Source organism: Macaca mulatta, chromosome 15, assembly GCF_049350105.2.
Source record: "Macaca mulatta isolate MMU2019108-1 chromosome 15, T2T-MMU8v2.0, whole genome shotgun sequence".
NCBI classification, from domain to species: domain Eukaryota; kingdom Metazoa; phylum Chordata; class Mammalia; order Primates; family Cercopithecidae; genus Macaca; species Macaca mulatta.
The window spans coordinates 66,955,283-66,982,197 of record NC_133420.1 but is presented as its reverse complement, the minus strand read 5'-3'; the positions used below and the strand labels follow the sequence as shown (position 1 = coordinate 66,982,197).

Below are 26,915 nucleotides of genomic sequence, written 5' to 3'. Positions count from 1 at the left end.
CTGCCGGGTTTGAATAATTCTTCTGCCTCAGCCTCCTGCTGGGACTACAGGTGTATGCTACCATACCTGGCTAATTTTTGTACTTTTAGTAGAGAGAGGGTTTCACCACATTGGCCAGGCTGGTCTCAAACTCCTGACCTGAGGTGATCCGCCCATCTTGACCTCCTAAAGTGCTGGGATTACAGGCTTGAGCCACTGTGCCTGGCCGTATCTATTTCTTAGTGTAATATTTTTTAAAGTTATCACTACCCAAGAAGATGTGGTTCAGTAACAAATTTGGTATCCTGCTGTGAGATTGGAAAGGGAGCTGGGGTTGGGGTGGGAAGGGAGGGCCCCACGTGGATTAGCCTGTTTGACTCAAATGAGGTGTGGCACTGTTCATCTAAGGCTAAATTTGAGCCATTCAGGGATTCTCTTCACAGCTCTTTCTCTCTGTTGGTGGATATCAAAGAACATATTGAGGGGAGCAAAGTGGACTTTATCTGGAGTTATAGTCATAAATTTAAATACATCTTCACTAGTCATTATTAAAGAAAGACCTGCACTTACAGTTCCAGGAACTTTATGAACAATTCTTTCTTTCAAAGGTTATTGCTGAAGTCAAGTTCTCATTTTATAGAGCTGCTAATATAGGTATTTATGTACAAAGTTTAAGTGACTGCTCCAGTATTTTAAGAAGTAGTAAATGAATGCATGCTTATCAAAAATAGAATTTGAATAATACAGGGGTATAAAACATAGAAAGCTAAAGTCTCCCTTATATACAATGTGTTATTCTATTTGTAATCCATGTTAACTTTATGTCTTTCTTTTTTGCACATTTGCATATGCAATGGTGTGTATGTATGAATGACTATACACTAATGATCTTGAAGTTGTTTTTTTTTTTTCACTTAAATCAGATCCTAGTATATACATATATATATTATTTTGCAACTTTAAAATTCTCATATCCTTTAATGTGAACCTTTACTAACATTTTTTATCTTGAATCTGAGTAAAGGATTGTATATTCAATATTGTGTCAGTAAAATTGATTTGCCCTTAGTGTGTCTTTTGGAAAAAAGTGGCACCCAGGGCAGATCATCAGAAACCTAAACTTAAGTTGTTTTTCCAAAGTTTAGCTGTCAGTTCTCTGGAATTCTGAAACACATGGAAGTTTTAGTGAGTGATTATAGAACTAACATCACAGAAGCACCAAAAGACTGTGATACACCTAAGTAGTACTTTTTTCAACTCTACCTATGAAAGATTTTAAGCTTTTTTTTTTTTCTCCCTGAGGGAAATTTGCATTTCATTGGAGGGAAACTCAGTTGTATTTTTTTTTTTTTCCTGGTTTTCCCACTAATGAGTCCTGTGACCCTAGGCAGTCAGTTGCTTTTCAGGGCTTCTCTGTCTTCCTCGGAGGAATGCCATATGATTGCTAAGGCTCTTTACCAAAAACTCAACATTCTCTGTCTCATTACCTCCTTAGCACCTAAAGTTAAGGTGTCCCTAGGGAATGGTGACAGGTTGGTGCCATGCCTTAGTGCCATGCCATGTATGCACAAAAGGCGCCACACCAAGGCACCTGCAAGTGTCCTCCATTGAGCCAAAGGTCAGTTGGTAGCAAGACTGTGGTTGGGGAAGAACCCCAGCTCTTCATTCCTCCCACCCTTTTACTGGGAGCATGACTTATTTATTAAATGTCTTACCCTAGTTCTGCCTGCCTTTGCCTAATATTTGTTATTTTTTAGTGACCTACTTTAAAAATCTGGTGTCAGACCGTCCACGCCTACCCCTACTCTTGCATGCATAGAGTGTACCTGTGCTAATCATGACCCTGTACAAGTCACCCAGCTAGTATTTCAGGATGGGTTAGCTTTGAAAGACACTGTTTCTCTACCAAATAATTATCTTGACTTTCAGAATGTGAACTACATGTAGTCAAGGGTTTCAGATACAGTAGCTCCATTTTTACTCCTTTTGTATAAGAACTGTTCATCTGTCTTACTTGATTCAGTGGCCAGGGACAAGTGTTCAGCCATCCTCAGCATTCTGACAAGCGTCCCGGAGGGAGAAGTTCTGAATAATTGCCCCCACCTTGTGCTTTAAAAGATACCATTTCCCATTCCTTCCTTCCTTTTTTTTTTCTTTTTTTTTTTTCTTGCCACCATGCAGTATCATCTCATTCTATAGGACAAAGAAAGCAGCAACCCCAAATAGTGTGATATATGCTAACTCTTCCCTCTTTCGAAAAAGAAAAACACTGTATATATTTAGATACCCCGCCACCTCCAAAAAAATCCACATTAGCTGTCTTCGTTTGTTCATTCCTATCCTTTATTGTTGAATGAAGATCAGATAAAACAGAAAAGAGCCACGAACAAAGCAGCAGGAGGAGAGAGTGGGAGATAAGAAAGGAATTGAAAGAGTGGGACCTGTGCTTTATGTGGATGTGGGACATAGGGAGGGCTTCCTGGCCAATGGTGGGGTTCCTAGATGAAACCCCAGATGTTGGGGTTATTTTTGGAGCCTGAAGGATCAGTGATAATATTCAAGGATTAGGGATGGGATGAGTGTCTGGCCAGGGAAAGGCAGGCATAGGAGGCCTGATGCCTGGATTCTTCTCTGGATCTAGACCCATTACCCAGCCAAAGATCTTTCTTCTCACACCTCTTTGAAACATGATTGTTTTTGGCTTTCTCTTGGAGTTACTAAACCAGGAGATTTGAGACAAGTGATAGTATGGGTGGAACCTTAAAGTGGCTCCAAATTCCAGAGTCCTCTAGGCTTGTATGGAGGGCCTGTTTTCCAAACAAAGTTAGTCTTTGGTTGCCCAAATGGAGCTGCTGTTACTTTCTACTGACCTGTGGCTCAGCACAAAGTGGCAGGAGACAGGTGACAGTGCCTGGCTCAGACCTGATTGCAAGGGGGCCCCCTGGAAAGAAGTAAAGGCAACTGCAGCATTCAAAACTGAGTCTCTTGTGCGAGGATTGCCCATGACTTTCCCAGCTTTAGGGGCTGGCGGGTGACCTCCAACAGCGGCATCGTCAGAGCAGGGTGGCTGCATGTAGAGAGGTGGTGTAGGGTGGCCGAAAGAGCCAGGGTTTGAAACCTAGCTCTGCCTCTTACTTGGTGTATGCTGTTAGGCAAAGTTTTTCATCCCTCTGAGCTGCAGTATCCTCATCTGTAAAATGGGAATAATGATATGGTTTCATTTATGGAGATGTTGCCAGGTAGAGAAGACGGTGTAAAGCACTTGGCATGTGCTGGTATAACTAACTGGTTCTTCTCTTCCCTTCCGCAGATAGAATTTACTTCCTTAATATAGTGAAACTAGACAGTTATCTAGCTTCCAAGGATAAAGGGAGGCAGATGGTAGTGTGCTTTAAAACAAACCATTTTCTCCAAGAGCCAACATATTGGTCACTATATCCATCGTAAAATACCAGCTGACTTTGTAGGGTGGTGGGAGTAGCAGGAATCATGTGGGGCTTCTTGTGTTATGGCCCAGACATTTGTAGCTACAGGGAAGTAAATTGACACATTTGGTCCCCACTGCATAATGGCAAATATGGGTACAAATAAACAACTGCCAAAAATTTTGGCAGACTTGGGGCATCTGGCTCCTTTAGGACTCGACACAGAGATAGGATGATTCGGACACTTAAGGCCATTTAAAGAGGTGATTGACCCATCTTGCTCAGTCCCGTGTGCGTTTCCCACAGCTTCCCCTGCCTGCAGAGACTCTGGCTTCTGTGGAGATAGTCTTCTGTTTTTCCAGTCAGGAAAATAGCAGTTTTATTGTTGCCGTTGCTACTGTTTGAGGGTGGAAAAGGTAAGTCTGGGGAGTATAGCATGGGTGACAAATGAAAGGGAGAGTAGCACTGTTGCCTTTTTAAATATATTCAGAATTTCAGCCAGTGGAATTACTAGTTTCATTTTCTGAGCCCACAGATTTGTAAACTTCTCCTTCTGCAGACAGGCCAGCAGGTTTCTTATTTACAGGGTTTTCCCCCCTCCTGATTGGCTGCTCGTTGAGTGAGAATTAGTCACAAATCTCTTGAATTTGTGTGGCACTTTATCTTACATGCACTCTCACCTCAAAAACTAAAGTCACCATCTTCCCTCCCAAAACAGTCCCAATAGCCATCAATCCTCCATGCCTGGAGTTCAGCCTTATTTCTTCTCCCCATAGGTTTTCCCCCATTCACCTAGCAGCCATTTTCTCTAAATTTTGCCTCTTCAGCTTTTAATCCATCCACCCCTTTTTTCCATTTCAGTTTCTGCCATGCACTTGCCCACCTGCTTACCTGTCACCGCTGGTAGAACAGGGCCCACAGGTGTGTTTGGTTTTGCCATCATGCCACAGACCCACACAGTTTAGAAAAAATTAGTTGCCAACTTTTATAAGTCAAGAGTTCATATAAAAATCTAGATTACCAGTCTCACTTGGAAAATTAGATGATCTCTCAACACTGGGCAAGCATTCCTTCATACCCTCTCGGCTGGAGCCAGGTGGTCTCTGCCCCCTTAGATGGGCACAGACCACCCAGGGTCTTTAGTCCCTGTGCAGCCTGCCTCACGTGCACAGGTCTCTTTCTGAGCCCTGGAGGCATTTTGATTGTGACTCCTGTTTTAGAATGTGCCCTCCCTTTTTCGGTATCTTCTCTGCTGCCTCTCTGCTTCCTGAATTAAGTGTTAAGTGCCTCACCTGGTGACACTCCATGGCGCCCACCAATGATTCTCAAGCTGAACATGTGTTGGAATCACCTAGACGCTTGAACAGGTTCAGTGGGTGGGGAGGGGATAGTCAGGAATCTATATTTTTCACAAGAAAGATTCCTGGATAATTCTAATGCAGATGGCCTAAGGTACATACTTTTATAAACAGAGTTACGGTGTATTCCAGTAGCCTTTGCTGCCCATTCTTTAGTTTCAGTTCCAGAACCCCCAGAGAAGGAAGTTGATTGGGCCAGATTGGGTCAGACACCTTTCCTCTCTCCCACCAAATGGCAGCTGCTGCATACAGCATGTGAGACTAGTCGGGAGAAGCAGTTCCCAGGAAAGAGGTGCTGGGCAAACAGCCTGGCTGTCTCCTCTTCAGTGTCTTGCTCCCATTACCAGTACCTCTGGCATGTCCTCCCACCTCCTGCACTAGCAATCCAGGAAGACACAGGCTGCTTCTCAATCAACTGCTTCTCCCCAGAACTACCTACTACCTACCAGACTTTGGCCAGAGGAGATGTGCAAGTATCTATTTCTTTTAAATTTTTAGCTATTTTTTTAAAAATTGAGTGTGTACATGGTTAAAAATGCAAACAATACTAAAAGAAACATAGTAAAAACTGAGCTTTCCTCCCAGTCCTGATTTCTAGGTCCCAGGCCTCTTAAAAGAAGCCCAGTCCCTTTTGTGTCCTGTGAGGATAGGGGCCTGTCTATAGAGACAAAGCACACTTCCAACCTTCTATCCCCTCAGTCCTTTCCTTTATCCATGGTGGGGTTTTTTTTTTTTTTCATTTTACAGTTATATATTATTTTATATCAGTCATTTCATAAACATGTTAAATATTTAAATGTTTACTTATAAAAACCCTGGGATTAAACAGGGAAATGTTAGCTATTCTAATATATCCTAAAATTAAGAATATTGAGGAATCGATTGATACAAAAATTTTTTGTCCAAGAGGTAGGACCAGAAAGCAAGCCTTCTGACTCCCGCCCCAGTGTGTTTTGCTCTAAGATGGATAGTTAAATGATTTGAAATAGCCATTTTTCCATATGGTGAAAAGAATGGCATCTTCCCTTGTTTATAAAAAGATACATGAGAACTTCTGCCCAGAGCTGGGGTAGAGGGTCCCCCTCCAAACCCATCTGCGGAGTTGGGGCCTTTATGCCATCATAGTGTACTTTAAACCAACTGTCAGGCCTCTGAGCCAAAGCTAAGCCATCATATCCCCTGTGACCTGCACGTACATATCTGGATGTACGTTGACTCTCTTTTCAGACTCAGCCCCCCTGCACCCAGTGAAATAAATAGCCTTGTTGCTCACACAAAGCCTGTTTTGTGGTCTCTTCACACGGACACGAGTGACACCAGCAGTCCCCAACCTTTTGGCACCAGAAACCGGTTTCATAGAAGACAAGTTTTCCATGGATTGTGGGTAGGGGATGGTTTCGGGATGAAACTATTCTGTTCCACCTCACCTCAGATTGTTGGGCATTAGTTAGATTCGCATGCGCAGTTCACAGTAGGGTTTGTGCTCCGATGAGAATCTAGTGGTCTGATGGGAGGTGAGCTCAGGCCTTTAATGCTGCATCACCTGCCCGCTGCTCACCTCCTGCTATATGGCCTGGCTCCTAACAGGTCACGGACTGATACTGGTCTGCCGTCTGGGACTTGGGGACCCCTGCTTTAAACATTCCCTGATGTCAATGCACCATTGCCACCATCTGCAAAAATGAATCGGGAAGGCTTCTAACTATGACATTCAAGTATATTCAAAATGCTGCAGAGATTGTTACAACAGGAAATTCACAGGACAGTACCAGAAAATGACTGCTCTTAACTCTCCACTTCCAAAGTTCAAGTTTTATACAATTGCATAGTGTCACCTGCTATGGGCTTGTAACCTCTTGCCATGCAGGACATGAGACCAGCTTAGAGGTCTGTTCATATATTCAAGATTGACCATGAGATGTGTCCTTCATTTCACTTTTTCCTGCCAGTGGAAGAATGTTGGAAAGTTGTAGAAATAAGGCAAAAGAAGTTTGAGTTTTTATGCTGTCTTGAGAGGTGAAGGCTAGCATTCACAGTAACTTTTCACAAGCCCATTTTACTTGCTAAGAATATCATTCTTGTATTCATTTACCTTCCACTATCCTCCTACTTCAAAAAGATAACAAATGATTTCTTTAAGTGAATGTGTACTGAAATTGTTGAAAAGGGTAAATGCTTGTCAGTACAAATGAGGTCCAGCTTCAAAAGAAGAGTTTAAATGTTCTCTTTTCTTTTCAGGAATACGTGGCCATCAGTCATCATGAGCAACCCATTTGCACACCTTGCTGAGCCGCTGGATCCTGTACAACCAGGAAAGAAATTCTTCAATTTGAATAAATTGGAGGATCCAAGATATGGTAGGTACATGGCTATGATAGCAATTGGAATCTCATTTGCACAATGATTAGGCTATGTAATTAATTATACTTCAGGAGAGTTTGAAGAGGGAGTAGCAGAGAATAGTTGAATGTTCTTGGGTTAAGTGCACAAGCACACACATGCCTTTCCTACATTAGTCAAATTTAAGTAGGTAATAATGATTACATACATTTAACATTTATATAACACTTTATAGAGTATACATTTGTATCATATCATTTAATCTGAATAACAACCCTTTGGGGTCATGTTTATAAAATATAAGAGGTCCTGAGGAAGCTAAGGCCCAAGAATCAATGACACGTGCTCAGATCACAAGTATGTGGGTTGTAGACAAGCAGGACAAGAACAGTCTTTTTTCTTCCAAATTCCGTCCTTTTTCTGCCTTTGCACTGTCTTTTCCAGATAACATTTCCAGATAGTATTGCTTAGTAATTTTCACATATCAAAATGGAACTTTTATAAGTAAACAAAACCATTTTTCTTATGAATTAATATTGTTTTAGGAACTCCAGTTACCACTGGCTATGCTGCATAGGGTTTAGGGTTTTGTTTCCTTTGAAAGATGTACATGCATATACTTTGGTCTTAAATACAACATTTGTAAAGGGGTTATTTTCTCATTTCTTGAGCATTAGTTTTCATAAGAACTATTACTCTTTGTATATGTACATGTATAAATATACATTACTTGTTAACATTTAACATAGGCTGGGTGTAGTGGCTCATGCCTGTAATCCCTGCACTTCAGGAGGCCAAAGCAGGCAATCCCTTGAGTCCAGGAGCTCAAGACTAGCCTGGGCAACATAGTGAAACCCTGTCTCCACAAAAAATACAAAAAAATTTAGCTGGGTGTGGTGGTGCTTACCTATAGTCCCAGGTATTTAGGAGGCTGAGGTGGGAGAATCACTTGAGCCAGGGAGTTTGAGGCTGCAGTGAACTGTGATCACACCACTACACTCCAGTCTGGGTGATAGAGTGAGACCCTGTCTCAAAAACAAACAAAATACGTAATACAATAAAAATCTAGACTCATGGTGAGATGGGATGACTTAAGGGAAACTTTCTGTTGTTGGAATCCAGGACAAGACAACCATTTAATACCAAAGAATAATGTTTTATTTTGGCCTCGTCTGTGGTGTTTTCTACCACTGAATATCTCTTTTTTTTTTTTTTTGAAACAGAGTCTCGCTCTGTCACCAGGCTGGAGTGCAGTGGCGTGGATCTCGGCTCACTGCAACTTCTGCCTCCTGGGTTCAAGCAATTCTCTTGCCTCAGCCTCCCCAGTAGCCGGGACTACAGGCACACACCACCATGCCCAGCTAAGTTTTGTACTTTTAGTAGAGATGGAGTTTCACCATGTTGGCCAGGATGGTCTTGATCTCTTGACCTCGTGATCTGCCCACCTCAGCCTCCCACAGTGCTGGGGTTACAGGCATGAGCCACCATGCCCAGCCCTGAATATCTCTTCAACCCATTAAATATCCATGTATTTTAAACTGTTGGTCACTTTACCCTCTTTACTTGTGGAAAAATAGTCTGATGCCTCGTGTCAACTTTATATAGAGATTAGCCTTAAAGAGTGCTCTTAAGTTGTCTCACGAGTTTTGTTTATTTTGTCATGCTTTCTCCTTAACTCTTAGGGCGCTTACCATTTTCCATCAGAATTCTTCTGGAAGCAGCCATTCGGAATTGTGATGAGTTTTTGGTGAAGAAACACGATATTGAAAATATTCTGCACTGGAATGTCATGCAGCATGAGAACATAGAAGTGCCATTTAAGCCTGCTCGTGTCATCCTACAGGACTTTACGTGAGCCTAATGTCACTTCACTCTCCTCTTCTCTGCCTCCCTCGTTAGCCTTTCAAAAAAGTTTTCTTTTAAACAAACGAAAACACTGTGCAATGACTATATAATTTATTACCCATATACCCATATCCAGACACTTTTGAAAGCTAAGGAGGGGGGTCATTGCCCCCAGCAGCAAGAGGAAACCAGGATTGTCTCAGACAAACTGAGACACCCCACCTTTTCTAATGGCAAGGGTCATTATCCTTGCTCTTAAAGATCCTAGTCCTGAGTATTCTAGGGAAAGGTCAAAGAGATAGCATGGAGGGCCGGGCGCGGTGGCTCACGCCTGTAATCCCAGCACTCTGGGAGGCTGAGGCGGGCGGATCACAAGGTCAGGAGATCGAGACCATCCTGCCTAACACAGTGAAACCCCATCTCTACTAAAAATACAAAAAAATTAGCCAGGCGTGGTGGCGGGCGCCTGTAGTCCCAGCTACTCGGGAGGCTGAGGCAGGAGAATGGCGTGAACCCGGGAGGCAGAGCTTGCAGTGAGCTGAGATCGCGCCACTACACTCCAGCCTGGGCAACAGCAAGACTCCGTCTCTTAAAAAAAAAAAAAAAAAAAAGAAAGAAAGAAATAGCATGGAATAGAGCCATCTTGGAATCTTTTCTCTCCCGCATTGTATTACCCAGGAAACCAGGTGTCAGACACTTGTACTTGAAACACTGATGTGCTGTCTGCCAAGGGGAGATGTTGTAGCTCACATCACAAATCTTGACCATAACTGTTAAGCCTCAGTTCTCATCCTGCTATTTTTAGGTATCCTTGCTCCCCATTGCAGCATCTTTGTTGAGATACTATATTTCCATTTGTAAGTGATGTTATTTTATTGCTTCTAGAGACCCAATTTCATTTTTCTAGAGGAAGAGCACCAAAACGTTATACTTTTAAGCAAAAAAGAGAGAAAGATTCATTTAACATGAATTTGATTCACAGCCAACTTTTCTGAATTATATCCATTCCTTGAAATCTGGTCAAAGTTGAGGGTGTGATCTGAATGTCTTCTCCAGGTCTTTGTCTAGCCACCATGTGAATGGGAAGCACTCATAGCAGTAAGAGTTCCAGAGTTGTTAAGTGCCAGCTTTCCCGTCGTTGCTCTATTTAGACCATAGCTGTTATTAAATTTAATACAGTGATAACATTGTACATAGAGAGACCACCCAGTTATGGTACCTACTGTCTATGTGATTTCTGCCTGAGGAAATATGCTTAGAAACTTTCACTCTTCTAAGTCTCACCCATTGTTAGCTCCTCTGATGAGGGAAGGCCTCGTCAATATTATCAGTGGAGGCAAAAGGTGAAAAATCCAGTTGCACACATTTAAGGCTTATTTTCTGCATTATTCTCTTTCTTCTCTTAGGGGTGTGCCCGCTGTGGTTGACTTTGCTGCAATGCGTGATGCTGTGAAAAAGTTAGGAGGAGATCCAGAGAAAATAAACCCTGTCTGTCCTGCTGATCTTGTAATAGATCATTCCATCCAGGTTGATTTCAACAGAAGGTGAGAGATTAAAACGAATACCTGAGTGTTCTGCTTTGTGCAAAGTCTTTGAATACGAATCTTTTAAAAATGTGTATATGTGGTTAAAGAAGAAAATCTTTAAAAGATATCTTCTGAAAAACTTAAACTTCATATAGATTTTGCAGTAAAGATGTTTTAGGGGGAAGAGTGGGTGGATTTTTTAAAATCTTTTTTTATTTGTTTTTACTTCTTGGGTGGGAGCAGCCTGCATTTGAATCTGGCTTGAAGTCGGGGTGAAAACACAGCCACATGAAGTTCTGCCTTGAGAGCTTGTCAACACAAGTATATGTCAATGCAAGTATATGTTTGAGCTTTTTCATCCACTGGAACCTTACTCCTTTTTTGATCCCAAGTAACTGTTGCATATCTAGCAATCTCTGCCTCTCCACGTGGGTTTCCATAATGCCTATCCCTTTCTTCCTCTGTGTTTCTTTTTTTGTTTGGGATATCCTCTTCTCTCTTCCTGCCAAATCTTACCTGTCCTTTAAGGCCAGCTTATATTTTATTCTGTTAGGAATCCTTTACTTTCCAGCCTACGAAGCTCCCTGTTCTTCAGTTTGCCAGATGATTTAGTGTCCTGAGTGGGCCTGTAGCCCTTGAAGGGAAATTGTCACTTGAGTTGCCTTGGTAAATAGACTCTCAGCTCCCTGAATGCAAGAGCTGAGCAGATAAATAGGCATTTAGTGTCCTAAACTGAGTGACCTTGAAATTATTCTTCAATTTAGTGAGAATCTTAGTAAGCCTGAATATAGACACCTAATGGTCTAACACCTTTAGGTGGGGAAAAACTAAACAACTCTGAGAATAGGTTTTTTGTTGTTGTTTTTGTTTTTTTAAATCCATCCCCACATCCTTGGCATCCAAAGGTGTGCATATTAAAATGTCTTCATTGGCCACGTGCAGTGGCTCATGCCTGTAATCCCAGCACTTTGGAAGGCTGAGACAGGAGGATCGCTTGAGCCTAGGAGTTTGATACCAGCCTGGGCAACTTAGGAAGACCACATCTCTACAAATAACTTTTTAAAAATTAGCCACGTGTGGTCGTGTGTGCCTGTGTGGTCCCAGCTACTTAGGAGGCTGAGGCAGGAGGATCACCTGAGCCCAGGAGGTTAGGCCGTGCATACCAGTTGGGTGACAGAGCAAGACCTTGTCTTTTTTTAAAAAAAAAAAAAAAACAAAAAAAAAAAACAAACTTAATAAAGAAAATGTTTTACAAAGAAGAGAACTGAACATGTGAATTTGTAGTTGTGAACTAGCAACTTAGGCCTGGCCTGTTAAACTTTAAAAGTGAATACTTCTTAATCAAAATATATGTACCATTTGTAATCCTAGCCCAATGAAGAGATGACTAAGTTTTGTGAGATTAGGAGCCAAGTAGTAATGGTCAATTTTCCTGACTCAGTTTATTTTAATGAGCTTTTATCCCTAAATCTCACTCTCTAAAAGCCTTTGCTTTAAGTTGGACATGTTGGGAGTGAGTCTTTGGGTTAAAATGGCATCAGGATGTTAAACATTGTTATATAGCCCCAGTCTTTTGTAAGATATACAAAAAAGCATAGAAAATAGAATCTAAGAGAAGCACTTAGTGATTTGATAGGGCCTATAAAAGTACCTGATGGCTGGACACGGTGACTCACGCCTGTAATCCCATCACTTTGGGAGGCCAAGGCGGGCGGATCACGAGGTCAGATCAAGACCATCCTGGCGAACATGGTGAAACCCCATCTCTACTGAAAATACAAAAATATTAGCCGGGTATGGCGGCTGGTGCCTGTAGTCCCAGCTACTTGGGAGGCTGAGGCAGGAGAATGGCGTGAACCCCGGAGGCGGAGCTTGCAGTGAGCAGAGATAGCGCGACTGCACTCCAGCCTGGGCGACAGAGCAAGACTCCGTCTCAAAAAAACAAAGAGTACCTGATGAAGTTAAACTTGAAAAAAAAAAAAAAAAAAGAATGTAGTCATCTTTGCCCTTTGGATCAAAATGGTAATCGACAGATGGGAATGAAGTCAGAAGAAACTCTACCATTTGTCCTTTTCTCCAAAAGGCAGAATTTGTACCAGCCAAAACCACGAAGATTTCAATGTAGAGATAGGTGTAAAAAAATCAGCTATTGCTGTATAACCCCAGAATCTCAGCAGCAGGCAACAATCAGAATTTATTTCTTACACGTCTTCTAGTTGTTTGGGAGGTCAGGTAAGCACAGTTGGGCAGCTCTGCTTTGCCCTGCAGTAGCCAGGTTGGCAGCTTACACTGAACCATACATCTGCGGGGCAGCCGGGACAACTCTGTTCCATGTGTGTTTCTTTTGGGGTCCAGGCTAAAGGAGAAAGCCGCTGTCTTGTGACCACAGAGACTCAAGTGGGCAAGTAGAAACACACAATATCTCTAAGGCCTAGCTAAGGACCAGCAAAGCATCACTTCTGTTCACGGTGCCACTGATCAAAGCAAATCACAGGGTTGAGCCCAAAGCTGGGATGGGGAAATACAGTTCACCCATCTTCAGTGGAAGTAACTGCAAGGTTACACAGCAAGGGTTTTGATACAGGGAGGGCAATCAGGTGTTTTTAAGAGGCTATTATCTTAACCTAGAAGTATGACTACCTAAAGTTGTCAAAACAACTATCAGTGGGAAAAGAAATAACTTTTCCACATACAGTGCTAGAAACTGATTAGTGGAGGGAGCAGTTCTTATGAATGTTTAAAAGTTTGAGAAGGAAATCTGTGTGTATCAGATGTCTTGATGAGACTAAATTTAGAAGCAACGAATGAAACAAGGAAAAAAGCTATAGATTTAGTTACTTCAAAGTTAAGAGAAAATAACTTGAAAAATATGGCAAACTGTTAATATACTTAATAAATGGAGTATCTGTAATCCATTTAGGAAAATAATAGGTCCCTGAAGATAAATGGGCAAAGGGAAGTGGACATTTCATAATAAAAGGAAATGCAGATGGTAGTAAACAGTATATAAAGGCTTTTTCAATCTCACAAGTAATAAAAAAGTAAATATTTGAGATGTCATTTTCTTATCAATATAGTTGACATTAGAAAATAAACATTAATTATGAAGGTGTTATAAGGGAGACACTTTTATACACTGCTGATAGCACTATAAATTAGAAATGAGGATTAAAGCAATATATGTTAAGACCTTAGAAATTTCTGTATCCTTTGTCCTGGAATTTCTACTTCCAAGCATACCCTTTATATCTTTTATTTATTTATTTATTTATTTTTCGAGACACGGTCTCACTCTGTTCCCTACACCAGGGTGACGTGATCACAGTTCACTGCAGCCTTGACCTCCTGGGCTTAAGCAATCCTCACACCTCAGCCTTCCGAGTAGCTGTGATCACAGGCATGCACCACTACATCTAGCTAATCTGAATAGCTGACTTCAGAGAAAGCTTAATGGCCTATAATGTTTATTAAAGTATTATTTATAAATGAAGCCTAGAAACATTCTAAATGTCCAACAAAAAATGGCTTATTAAATTATAGTATACCCCTGAAGTGAATCATTAGGTAACCTTTAGAGTTTTATGAAGTCTTTATTAACACTTGGAACATAATCACATTGTAGCTCAACGAGCCAGATGCTACATTGCATATGTAGAGTGACGTAAGCTACATGGAAAATGATGCAGGAATTAAAAGATTGGAAAGGGTGCCAAGTTGCAAAGCGGTTATCTCCGGGATTGTAACTGTCTTCATTTTCCTAATAAGAAGCTATTATTTTTATAATTAAGTCATTTAAGAATATGAAATCACTCAAAGGGAAACAAAAACACCTTTATTTGCTTCTCTGGGGATGTAACTGAGTTCCAGGCAGCCTCAGAATAAATTTAGAAAATGGTCTTTCTCCAGTTAATATTGCTAACATCCAAACCAGATAAATTCAGGATAAAGAGAAATCTACTTTGTCCCCTGAATTGATGGATGGTTCTTGGAACAGACCATGTACTCACCAGCTCTTCCCTTTCCTTTGGACTCTGAACCTCTCCTAAGGCAATATGTCTTCCCCCACCTTCCTTTTTTTCTAAATCACGTGAACTCATTTAATGTTTTGGTTTCAAATGGAAGAGTTTAAAATATATGCATAAAATGTTATCCTGTTTGAGATAGGATAAAGACCCACTTCAGAAGTTATGAAAGTAGCCATAAATTCATGCCCAATTTCATCTTTCTTGGAGACTTTCATTAATGTTGATGGGTTTACCTTCATTTCGCTCGCCTAGAAGGTGAAAGTACAGGTAGAGACAGAATTGTAATATAGTTTTCATGTCTAAACTCTATTGACTCAAAATTCAAAGAGCTCATTGCTGTTAATACATCTTAAACTTGGGTCATCACCAAGTTCACTGTAATTTTTTTTTCTTTTTTTAGACCTTGACTCTAATCAACTGTGGTTTCAATTTTTTATAGACCTTTTTCATTTACATCATGTACTGAAAACAAAAACAGCAAAATCCAAGGGTGAGCTTTGACCTAGATTGATAACCAAATCTAGCAAACCCACATATATATATAAAATTAGAGCAAATACTGGCCGGGTGTAGGGGCTCGTGCCTGTAATCCCAGCACTTTGGGAGGCTGAGGCAGGCAGATCACGAGGTCAGGAGATCAAGACCATCCCGTCCAACATGGTAAAACCATGTCTCTACTAAAATACAAAAAATTAGCCGGGCATGGTGGTGTGTGCCTGTAGTCCCAGCTACTCAAGAGGCTGAGGCAGGGGAATCGCTTGAATCCGGGAGGTGGAGGTTGCAGTGAACCGAGATTGTGCCACTGCATTGCAGCCTGGTGACAGAGTGAGATTCCATCTCAAAAAAAAAAGAACATTTCTTTTAGAAGTGTTTTTATTGGTGGTATTTTGTTTTTATTTCTTGAGTTGTGGTTTTTGCAGTTTAACCTCATGATCTCTCTCCTCATTTTTGTAAGGAATTAAATGTGATGTCTCAACTCTGTGAAACTGTGTGCTGTGGGCTAATTTCCAGCTCTGTTTCTAGAAATGAGTGAGAAAAACTGGGTACAGTGTGGTAGAGTGGTAAATATCTCAGTTAAATGTTTATAAGCTCTTTGCCTAGTTTGAATAATACTAATTAGCTTCACACCCTCTTTAGAAGTTGAAGTTTTAACACATTATTGTGATATTTTACAAAGTTACCTCACCTTTTTTTTTTTGTTCCTTCAACAAGGATTTCATAACAGTGGCCGGGCGCGGTGGCTCACGCCTATAATCCCGGCACTTTGGGAGGCCGACGCGGGCGGATCACAAGGTCAGGAGATTGAGACCATCCTGGCTAACATGGTGAAGCCCCTTGTCTCTACTAAAAATACAAATATTAGCCTGTGTGGTACCGGGCGCCTGTAGTCCTAGCTACTTGGGAGGCTGAGGCTGGGGAATGGCGTGAACCCAGGAGGCGGAGCTTGCAGTGAGCCGAGATTGCACCACTGCACTCCAGTCTGGGCGACACACCAAGACTCAGTCTCAAAAAAAAAAAAAAAAAAAGAATTTCATAAGAGTTTCTGACCAGATTTCATTGATGTGAAAACTATCTCCATGTTAATACTGTCTGTGAATTTCTGGAGCTCCATTAAATGTAATTCTCAGAAACTGAACTACATTCAATTCTGAATTCAAATTAAGTAACTAAGAAATTTCCTCTTTAGTCTGTGAGGCCATTCACATTTAGAGACCTTATTAAAAGCTCACTAGATTAGACTAATTTAGGAAAGTTCTGAGTGGTAGAAAATTCTGAATGCTAGGTCTATTTATTCATTCCAGTAACTAGAACTAGGCTAATTGAGCCAAGCTCCATATAATAGATGTTTTGTTTTCCTGAGTAAATAGGGTTTTACCTGGAATTACTGTATCATGAAACAGTCTAAGCATTTCTGGCTTCTGCACGTCCTATGAACATGTTGCTTCCATCAAACTGATACCCCCAGCATTTTCTGGGGTAAACGTTCCCGCATCAATCATCAGTCATGCTTCTGCTGTGAGAAGCTCTGTCATCCTCCTGGTGCTGGAGGGTAGAAGATCAGGGACAATGACTAGCAGTCCATAAGTGCTCACAGTATAGCAAAAGAGATGGGGAGGAGAGTCAGGGGCCACATGTGGTTATAATCTCACCTGTAGTGCTAGAAATCAATGTCAGAGATGCTTTCCTTTTTTTAAAAAAAATTAAATCCATTTAGCAGATCTATTATGTGCCAGTATTTATTCCAGAAACAGGTTATAGTTTAGAAGGGGAGAGAAATTAGTGAACACACAGCTTTCATGCAGTTGGTAAGTGTAGTCACCACAGAGAAGGGGCAAATCATCCTGATCTGGGGAGTCTGCAGGGTTTTCAAGGAGTGTCACCTGATCTGGATCCTGAAGCCTGTTTACCAAGGAGAGAAGAGCTGGAAAAGGCCTTCCACTCAGAGCAAATAGAGCATGCAAAGGCATGAGGAAAGTGGGGGTGGGAAGAGCATGCTGACTACAGTGTGGCTGAAGCTGAGAGCTTGGACTGGAGGCTAGGAGAGCTTATAAAGGATGGCTGAGGTCAGGTTGAAGGACTTGGGTTTTTAAGACAAGGAATTTTTACTTTATTAGAAAATGGGAAGCCATTGGTAGATTCAAACTGGTTTGTGATGATTTACATTTTAGAAATGATTCAGGTGACCATACCAAACGTAGATTGAATGGCCTCACAGGGCAGCTAGTTGGGAGGCTATTTCTGGAATAAATACCTTGATAGCTATAGGTACTAAGTGGTGAGAAAAGAGCTCGTTAGATATGGACAGACAGGGAAGAGGAACAGATTTAGGAAAGAAAGCCCAGCATCAGGGTTTGACCCGTTGAGTTTGTGGTGCCTGAAGTATTCTTGATGCGCATGCCCAAAACACACTGGAAACATAGATCTGGGTGTAGAGACAGGTGGGAACTGGAGGGATGGAGCACTCAGCATTCTACTGAGAAGGTCGAGATGAGGACCTTGAGGAGTAGCTGTGTCTCGTCCAGAGGATCCACAGAGTCTGCTGATGCCGGTGTCAGTGCAGGTGTCCTGCCTTGTTCTGCTATCCTGGGGTCCCTCCTTTCTCTCTGTCTTTTGCTCTTCTCGAACATGTACATACATTCACAGACACTCATTCACTCAGGCAGGGATCTGCAGACTTTTTCTAGAAAGGGCCAATAGCAAATACTTTAGACTTTGCTGGCCACATGCTGTCTCTGTCACATATTCTTCCCTCCCAACACCCCAGCCCTTTAGAAATGTAAAAATCATCCTTCATTTGAGGGCCAAGCATATCTGGGCATTGGGCCACATTTGGCCCATGGGCTAGTTTGTAGACCCCTGTGAGGCAGTCTCTGGAAATGATCCTATTAAAGCAACCAACACTTGTCTTGGAGAATACTGATATCAAGATAAAAAAAAGTCAGTGTAGTAGCCAACTATATTTTCTTTTTCTTTTTTCTTTCTTTTTTTTTTTTTTTGAGACGGAGTCTCGCTCTGTCACCCAGGCTGGAGTGCAGTGGTGTGATCTCAGCTCACTGCAACCTCCGCCTCCCAGGTTCAAGTGATTCTCCTGCCTCAGCCTCCTGAGTAACTGGGATTGCAGACGCATGCCACCACGCCTGGCTAATTTTTGTATTTTTAGTAGAGACAGGGTTTCACCATGTTGGCCCACCTGGTCTTGAACTCCTTACCTTGTGATCTGCCCACCTCAGCCTCCCAAAGTGCTGGGATTACAGGCATGAGCCACTGTGCCCGGCTCCAAATGTGTTTTCTATGAGGTAAATAACATGTGCTTCCAGTCCTTTTTTCCCCCAAGGAGTGCCTGACCATCTTGCTCAGGCTGACTTACCGTCATCCTTCAGACCACATTGATACCATGTCCTTCTGGAAAGCATTCTGGTCCCCTCAGCCCCCACTGCTGGCTGAGTTCATGGCCCATTCCGAGTGCTCCCATGGCACCCTGTGCTTCCCATACCAGGCAGTGATGATTACATGCTTCTGCAGTTGCCCTCTCACCAAACTCAGTGCGGCAGTGGGCAGTGAGCATGCAGCTTTTGCACCATTGCATTTTCAGCATGTAGCACATGGCAGGCTCTGGGAGGGTGGATGATCAGAGTGAGTGAGAAACAGAGTATCATGGTCAAAGCAGAAAGTCCCGGGGCAAGTCAGACCTCGGCTCAGATAACCGTGCTGTGTTATCGTCTAACTTCGGACAATTTTAACCTTTCTGTGCCTCAGCTGCTGCTTCCGGACACTGAGGATGACAGTAGCATTTACGTGAGGGGTTGTGATGATGACTTCACATGTGTAAAGCTCTGAGCGTCCATAACGTAATGTTGCCTTTTAGCTCTTGCTGTTACTGTGGTGGTGGTACTACCACTGCCACCATTACTGCCACAGTCTCTGTAACTATGACAGGAAGGCTGTGTAGTATAGGGATTAAAGGATTGTGTCAACTCGGGAGTCAGACAGCCTGGGTTTCAATCCCAGTTCCACCATTTACTAGTTTCTGTGGTCCTGAGCAAGTTTGTTAACCTGTCCGTGTCTCAGTTTCCCCACTTGAAAAATGTGGCTATTAGTTGTACCTGACTCAAAGGGATATTATGGAGACTGAATGAGAAAATTAACATAAAGCATTTAGAATAGTTGCTGGCTCCTAGTAGTGTCAATAAGTGTTAACTACTGGGTACTAGAAAGTAGTTATCCAGTACTTCATTAATGAAGTCTGACTTTGATCTTAGCTATGAATTTTACTAGCTTTTCCTGTGTTCACTGAATCCTATGATACACACTTTATAAGCACATTCTGTGTGCTGAATCTGCGATCTTGTGACTATGGCTTATTCTACCTTGACTCAAAACAATGCAGTTTGATTTTTAAAATCCTAGAAAATCATCTTGGTGCCCTATGTTGTCCTGATGGACTGAATGACCTTGAGTAAATCTTCGCGTATAATCTGTGGTTCACAGACGTTATCAGGTGACACCATCTTCCTCATAAACCTTGGTCCTACACACAGGAGATTGTGATTCTATAAGGTACTGATCCTGTCAGCATTGCTAGTTTTCTGTCTCCCAACATAGAGATGAAAATGCCAACCCAGACACAGCCCAGGTCAGAGAGGTGTTATAATGAGGTCATGAATGAGGAGTATAGAAACAAGAGTTCTTTAAATGTCCAGGCTGCTGTTGTCATATAATGTCTTGAGTCTGTTCCTAAGAGTCAGACTATGATTAGATTAGTTTTAACTTGAATTCAGTTCCATGTTTTCTGCCTACCATATTTAAAGGCCTTGTAGGAATCACTTGAACCAAACAATAATTACTCTTTTTACTTTCACTAGTTACCTCTCCTATTCCACACTGTAAGTAGTCACGAGTGAAATTATCACTCAGCAAGCAAGGAGATGCAATTCCATTTTGTTTCTTCACCACCAATAAATTTGACCACTAACATGTTAAGCCTCAAATTGTATACATTTAATTTTTCTCTCTGACAGGGCAGACAGTTTACAGAAGAATCAAGACCTGGAATTTGAAAGAAATAGAGAGCGATTTGAATTTTTAAAGGTATGGGCAGGTTCTGGTTCCATTGTTTGGTTTTCTTTGTATGTGGGGTACGAGGGAGAGATGCCAAGAAGATGGGCTGAGTAGAAGTACTTCACGTGTTCATAGTCTTCTTTCCATTTGTCAATCCCAGTGGGGTTCCCAGGCTTTTCACAACATGAGGATTATTCCCCCCGGCTCAGGAATCATCCACCAGGTGAATTTGGAATATTTGGCAAGAGTGGTATTTGATCAGGATGGATATTATTACCCAGACAGCCTCGTGGGCACAGACTCGCACACTACCATGATTGATGGCTTGGGCATTCTTGGTTGGGGTGAGTGTTCTTCCAGGTTTCTATTCCATATATGCTGTTTTGGGGCATGCACTTTAATTCACTTTGATTCTATTACATTTCAGTAACATTAATTTACATGACCACAAGTTTCTGAGAGGTATTTTTGTCAGTTTTGTCACTGGTGTTTTTCCAGTGCCCAGAGAATCACTTTGCACCTAGCAGGCACTCAGTAATTATACTTGGAAGAATGAACAGGAGCAAGGGGTTAGGGACATTTAGCGTACATGAAAATCACCTGGGGTATTAAAAACAGAGGTTCCCAAAGCTTACTCTTCTTTGCATGTGGCACCAAGGGGATTTTGATACAGGTGTTTGGGGGACCATGCTTTGAGAAACACTTGTTTAAAAATTCTGTAAAGGAAAATAGAGAAAAAACAACTGTTCTTTATAGGAACATAACTCTGTACCAATTAAACATTGTATCTGGGTTTATTACCTGTTAATGTCACTAAATTTATACCTGAGAGATAGAGTAAGGAGTGATGAAAGCATTTTTCCGGTCATGCTGTTCATTGCAGGTGTCGGTGGTATTGAAGCAGAAGCTGTCATGTTGGGTCAGCCAATCAGTATGGTGCTTCCTCAGGTGATTGGCTATAGGCTGATGGGGAAGCCCCACCCTCTGGTAACATCCACTGACATCGTGCTCACCATTACCAAGGTAACAATATGCAACCTCTTCTGTGGTCTTGGAAAGTCGCAATTGTAGCTTTCCAATGGAGGGAATAAATAATGGAATCTTTTTTGGTTTCCAAGTGCTCTAGCAATGCTAGAAAACCAGGTTGATGATTTTAAAAGGAGATGAGGTAAGGGGAGTATTCTTTGTTAAGTTTAGATAATTATGTTTATTTTCTTCTAGTATTGCTGCATTGATCTTTTTCTTTTTTCTTTTTTTCTTTTTTGAGACGGAGTCTCGCTCTGTCGCCCAGTCTGGAGCGCAGTGGCCGCATCTCAGCTCACTGCAAGCTCTGCCTCCCGGGTTCACGCCATTCTCCTGCCTCAGCCTCCCGAGTAGCTGGGACTACAGGCGCCCGCCACCTCGCCCGGCTAGTTTTTTGTATTTTTTTTAGTAGAGACGGGGTTTCACCGTGTCAGCCAGGATGGTCTCGATCTCCTGACCTCGTGATCTGCCCGTCTCGGCCTCCCAAAGTGCTGGGATTACAGGCTTGATCTTTTTTCTTAAAGGAAAATTTTTAAACTGTGAAATAGTTCAATGATACAGAAATTAAGATGGCATTCATATGCCCACCACCTAGATTTAACAGATGATACCATTTTGTCATAGTTGCTTCAGAGCTCTCTGTGTTTTTAAAGAAATAATATGTAATATCTGTGGCTAAAGCCACATTCCCCATTTCTAGAAATAATCACTATCCTGAGGTTGTAAGAATCATTCCCGTGCGTGTGTTTATGCTTTCACTACATGTTTTCCACATGGTTCTTCCTTTTATGCAAATAGCAAGGTAGTTCCATGAATAGAGTTTTACTTTTTAAATTCTCTTCTCTGTATTATAAGTTACATTATTGTAACAGATATGTCATGAAGCTGGAAAGTATTAGGCTTTTTCTGTAGCTGTTAGAGGAGATCATCTTTTTCTGTGATTTACTTGTTTGGTAAAAAGAAGGCCATTTCATTTTGGAAGACGCTTGGAAAAGCAATGGTTTTTAATGTTCACAAACATAATTTTTTCTGCTTTTATAGTTTGGAGGCTGGGGTCTTTTGCATGGACACGCCATTGTTAAAGTGCAAAACACATTTCTGTTTGATTTAATTTTTGTGAAATTTGGAATTGGATTTATTTGAATACCATAGCTTATCACAAATGTCTGTGCACTGTTCTTCAGATGTGGAATACTACAGGACTTCCTCACAAAATTTGGCAGAATCCCATATAACCAAAAGAGCCCATCTATGTGGTTGTGACTAGAAACTGGCTTTATGCAGAGCTAAGTCAGTCACTGTGGCCTCATTCCTGGCTGGTGCCTTGTGTGGAAAAGACATGGGGATCTTTTGGTTACATTTGACTTATACTTGTAGCATGAATTTTGTTCATTATGCCTTTGAAAAATTACTTTCTTAACTAGTGCAAGTAGTTATTTAGGTTGAAAGAATTTAATGTGTAACACTTCCAGATGCTTCCAATGATCTCATTAGAGAGGGAAAGAGAATGTTTCTCATTTTGAAATATTTTTCTTAATATCATTTGTATTTTGGGCACACTTTGTCTTTCTTTTTATAAATAAGAACTATTTGACATCATCTTAGATTTATAGGAGAGTTAGTACAAAGAGTACAGAGAATTCCTGTTATCTTTCTCCCAGCTTCCCATAATGTTAACATCTTAAATAACCATGGCACGTTTATCAAAACTAAGAGGTTAACATTGGTGTGGTACTCTTAACTATAGGCTTTACCAGTTTTTTCAGTAATGTCCCTTTTCTGCTCCAGAATTCAATCCAGGATACCATGTTGCATTTAGTTGGCATTGCTTTTTAAGTTTTGAAAGTGATCACAAATGTGTTGGGCTAATGTATTTTTTGGGTTTACTGACAAGACTAGTTTATAAGAAGTGCAAGATGGTAGTTCTGCATTTTGAATGTGGGCCGTCAGATCTCCAACTTTTCTGTTGTTTCTGCTGCTTAGCACCTCCGCCAGGTTGGGGTAGTGGGCAAATTTGTCGAGTTCTTCGGGCCAGGAGTAGCCCAGTTGTCCATTGCTGACCGAGCTACAATTGCTAACATGTGTCCAGAGTACGGAGCAACTGCTGCCTTTTTCCCAGTTGACGAAGTTAGTATCACATACCTGGTGCAAACAGGTAAGTGAAGGGCCCCGAAAGCACAGGGCTCTTTGTAAAAGTTTGACGAAGCACTGAGAATCTGAGCACTGCCTTCTGCCTCTGCCCAACAGAAGGCACTGGGTTACAGTTACACATTTTTTTTTTTCCTCCATGGAGTCAAAATGGGTTTTTGGGATTTAAGGAGTTAATATGAGATAGAGATGGTATGGCCAATAGAAAGAGCTCAGAGATTACAGAAGCCTGTATATTTATACTGGTCCTCTACTACTAGTTTTTTTGAAATTAAACAAGTGATCTTAGTAATGGTTACTGTTGTCTGTTGGGTACTTGCTGTGTACCAGGCACCTGGTATGTATTTGCTGTCAACCTCTTTACAAATCTGTACGGTAGGTTGATTGACAAGTTAATTAACATTAGAGAAAACTGAGGATCAGAGAAGTGTTCATCCCCAAGGCTAATAAATAGCAGAGTCAGAAGCCAACCCTGCAACTGCCTGGCTCCAAACAGGAACAGCACTCTGCAACACCCCTCTCAGGGATGTCCGAAAAATGAAATGAGGCCAGGCATGGTAGCTCACTCCTGTCATCCCACCACTTTCGGAGGCCAAGACAGGCAGATCACCTGAGGTCAGGAGTTCGAGACCAGCCTGGCCAACATGGTGAAACTCCCAGGAGGCGGAGGTTGTGGTGAGCTGATCTCGCACCACTGCACTCCAGCCTAGGTAACAGAGAAAGACTGTCTCAAAAAAAAAAAAAAAAAAGAAAGAAAGAAAAGAAATGAGAGGCTGCTTATGAAGGCATTTTAAATCATTGACAGATCTTTAACTCTGTATTTTTAGAAATTTGACTTTTAACTTTGAGAAAGCTTTAAAATGTGTTTCTCGTTTTAAAAACATTAACTCTTCATTCAGTCATTCATTTAGCAAATTATCAATATCTGGTCTAGTTCCCAAAGATATGGCAGTGAACAAGATTATAAAATAAAGTCCCTGCCATCAGGTAGCTTACTTTCTAGTGAGGGGGGAGGACAGTGAACAAGTGAACAAATGTGTAAGTGTGATGTGATAATGAAAAAGAAAGGGGAGGTGGCTGAAGTACTCCAGAGGTGCTTCCGCAGATGTCTGGATGAAGTGAAGGGACAGCCACTGGAAGGGTTTCATGAGAATCTTTCAGACTCCAAATAAATCTTAGTCTTCTCCCATAAACTGAGGAAATTCCTCTAGAAATAGCAAAGATTGTGATGAAAAAGTTTATTTAAAAAAAGTTTTTATTAAATATAAAAATAAATTGAAATTGATTAATACATCTTTGTTCCCCCAAAGGATTTTAAGTGAAAAAGATAAAGAACTAAAAGAACGGAATAAATAATTGAGGGAATCAACCTAAAGAAGAGAAGGGATAGTGTGCTGGATAGAGGGGCAAAAGCTGTGAGATGGATCTAGAGGGAAGGTTAACTGGTTAGTTCCCGTGGTGCTGCAGGTGGCCATTATACTTCTTGGTGATCCAGTGCCAAATTTGTAACATCTATTAAATTGAAACAAACATATTGCTTCAGAAGAGTGTAGCCCTTTCTCACAGTAAACCCTAAGAGACATTTCTCCTGTTCATCTTCATGAAGAGCATGGCATGGGGTGTAGTGAACAGCGGGCTCAACAACAGGTCAGGATACAAATACATTAGTGAAGCTCATACAGCTGTCTTTTATGAGGCCTGTGCTGAGAGCTAATGACGTTTACAATTCAGCTAAAACAAGCAGACAAACAAAAAATTCTGATCAGTGGTAGGCCAAAGGATCAAACCTTCTGTTTCTAACCATCAGAGAAATTGTGGACGGCATGTCCGTTGGTCATACTTCATGAGTATTATCTCCTACACCGGGATCTTGATAAGAGTTGAATAGCAAAGGGCTCAAGGTCATATTCCTGGTGATGCAGCATCATGAGTTAAGACTTTGAACTTCTGGGTCAAGCTCAGGTTTGGATTTTAGTTCTGCCGTTTACTGGCTGTGTTACATGAGAAGGTTACTTAGGGAGTCTTCTTGAGCCACCATTTCCTCATCTATAAATGGGAATAATCATTGTATCATAAGACTATGATAAAGGATTAGAGATTGAGGTAATACATTTAAAAGGTTTAGGGCACAGTGCCCAGAAAGTGCTCAGTAGCCAGTGATTTCGGGTGGGGTTGGGATGGGTTTTAATTTTAACAGTAAAATCATGTGGAATGCTGAGTCTTTGTGGCCAGTTGAAGGCAAATGCATAGGCATGCTTTCACAATTAGCTCAGGCGTAAGATTCTCTTAATTAAAGGCTATACCCAAAAAGAAGGGGGTTATCTATAGATAGAACCAGAATATTTTTCAGAAAACAGTCACTTTGATAGGAACAGCACATTCATTAATGGCCCCTAATAAAAAGCAGCATCAGGGGGAGAGTTAAACCATTAGCGTGGAAGCCGAAAAATCGACAGAGCTGTTGGTGTGCGTGTAAGTGCAGCATATGTTGCATACTTACATAATTGCTGATGCAAGTATCAGTTTATAAACTTCAACCAGGAAATACTAACCTATGTTACTTGTTACTCTTTAAAATGCCTTTTAGGTCGTGATGAAGAAAAAGTAAAGTACATTAAAAAATATCTTCAGGCTGTAGGAATGTTTCGAGATTTCAATGACCCTTCTCAAGACCCAGACTTCACCCAGGTATGAGAGTACCTTCCACTGCGCATGTATTTCCTCTTCCACAAGCCTGCGATTTTAGTTGTGTTTTTTCTTGGGGGAATGCACTGGTAAGAAATTAGTCACTGCCAAGGCATTACAAGAGAACGGACTGTTAAAAGGTTGAAAAACCAAAAGGATAAGGAAATTGTAAACATAACAGAATAATATAACTTCTTACATTCCTACTGGCTTAATCATTGTAAGTTAAGTGTCCCCCCCTATTTGAAATATTGATTCATGCCTCTTAATGTGGAAGGCCACTGAAAGACTGCTAAAGGAATAAAAATGATACAATGGACTTTGGGGACTCAGGGGAAAGGGTGGGAGGGAGGTGAAGGATAAAAGATTACACATTGGGTACGATGTACACTGCTCAGGTGATGGATGCACCAAAATCTCAGAAATCACCACTAAAGAACTTATTCATGTAACCAAACACCACCTGTTCCTCAAAAATCTATTGAAATATAAAGAAAAATGAAAAGATTTCACTAGTGGAACAAGAGCTGTTTAAAGGCTAAACCATCATTATTATAGACCTAGAAAGAAGTGAAGGTACAAACATGTCAGTAAACTGAATCCACATTTTTCTAGACCACAAGGTAAACTAGACCTGCGACCCTTGTTTGGTTTCTTATTACACTGAGGAAAGGAAATATTCAATTAGACTAAGGCCCATTTCCTGGCGTTGATAACTTAATGGCTGCATCCCTCCCAAATCACCTTAGAAGTGTAATGGTTTATGTATGATTTCAATAGATAACCCACCTTCAACCTAACTTAGCCCTACAAAGCGCGATGAGCTGCCTCCAAGGATGGGTGAGTGGAGGACACTGGGCCTCTGCAGCACCCACCCTGTTCTTTCTGAGAGATGGCAAGGCTGCCTGCCTGTCTCCTGCTACTTAAGTGCCCATCATGATCTTGTGAAATTAATCGCTTAAGATTAATTAAGAGAATTAAGAGAAACATTGGCTTCCTTGT

General features: G+C 41.4%; 1 protein-coding gene across 12 annotated transcripts in view; it reads left to right on the top strand.

Moving 5' to 3' along the window:
- Positions 1-26,915, top strand: part of ACO1 (aconitase 1) — a 67,720-nt gene that overhangs the window by 14,289 nt on the left and 26,516 nt on the right. For 4 of the 12 annotated variants that reach the window (NM_001257865.1, XM_077965182.1, XM_077965178.1 and 1 more), the window contains 8 exon segments: positions 7,001-7,119; positions 8,785-8,953; positions 10,354-10,491; positions 20,018-20,087; positions 20,218-20,401; positions 20,941-21,080; positions 23,064-23,235; positions 25,816-25,916. In NM_001257865.1, the coding sequence (NP_001244794.1) occupies positions 7,023-7,119; positions 8,785-8,953; positions 10,354-10,491; positions 20,018-20,087; positions 20,218-20,401; positions 20,941-21,080; positions 23,064-23,235; positions 25,816-25,916 (1,071 nt within the window). In that variant the 5' untranslated portion in view covers positions 7,001-7,022. 12 annotated transcript variants of the gene reach the window in all.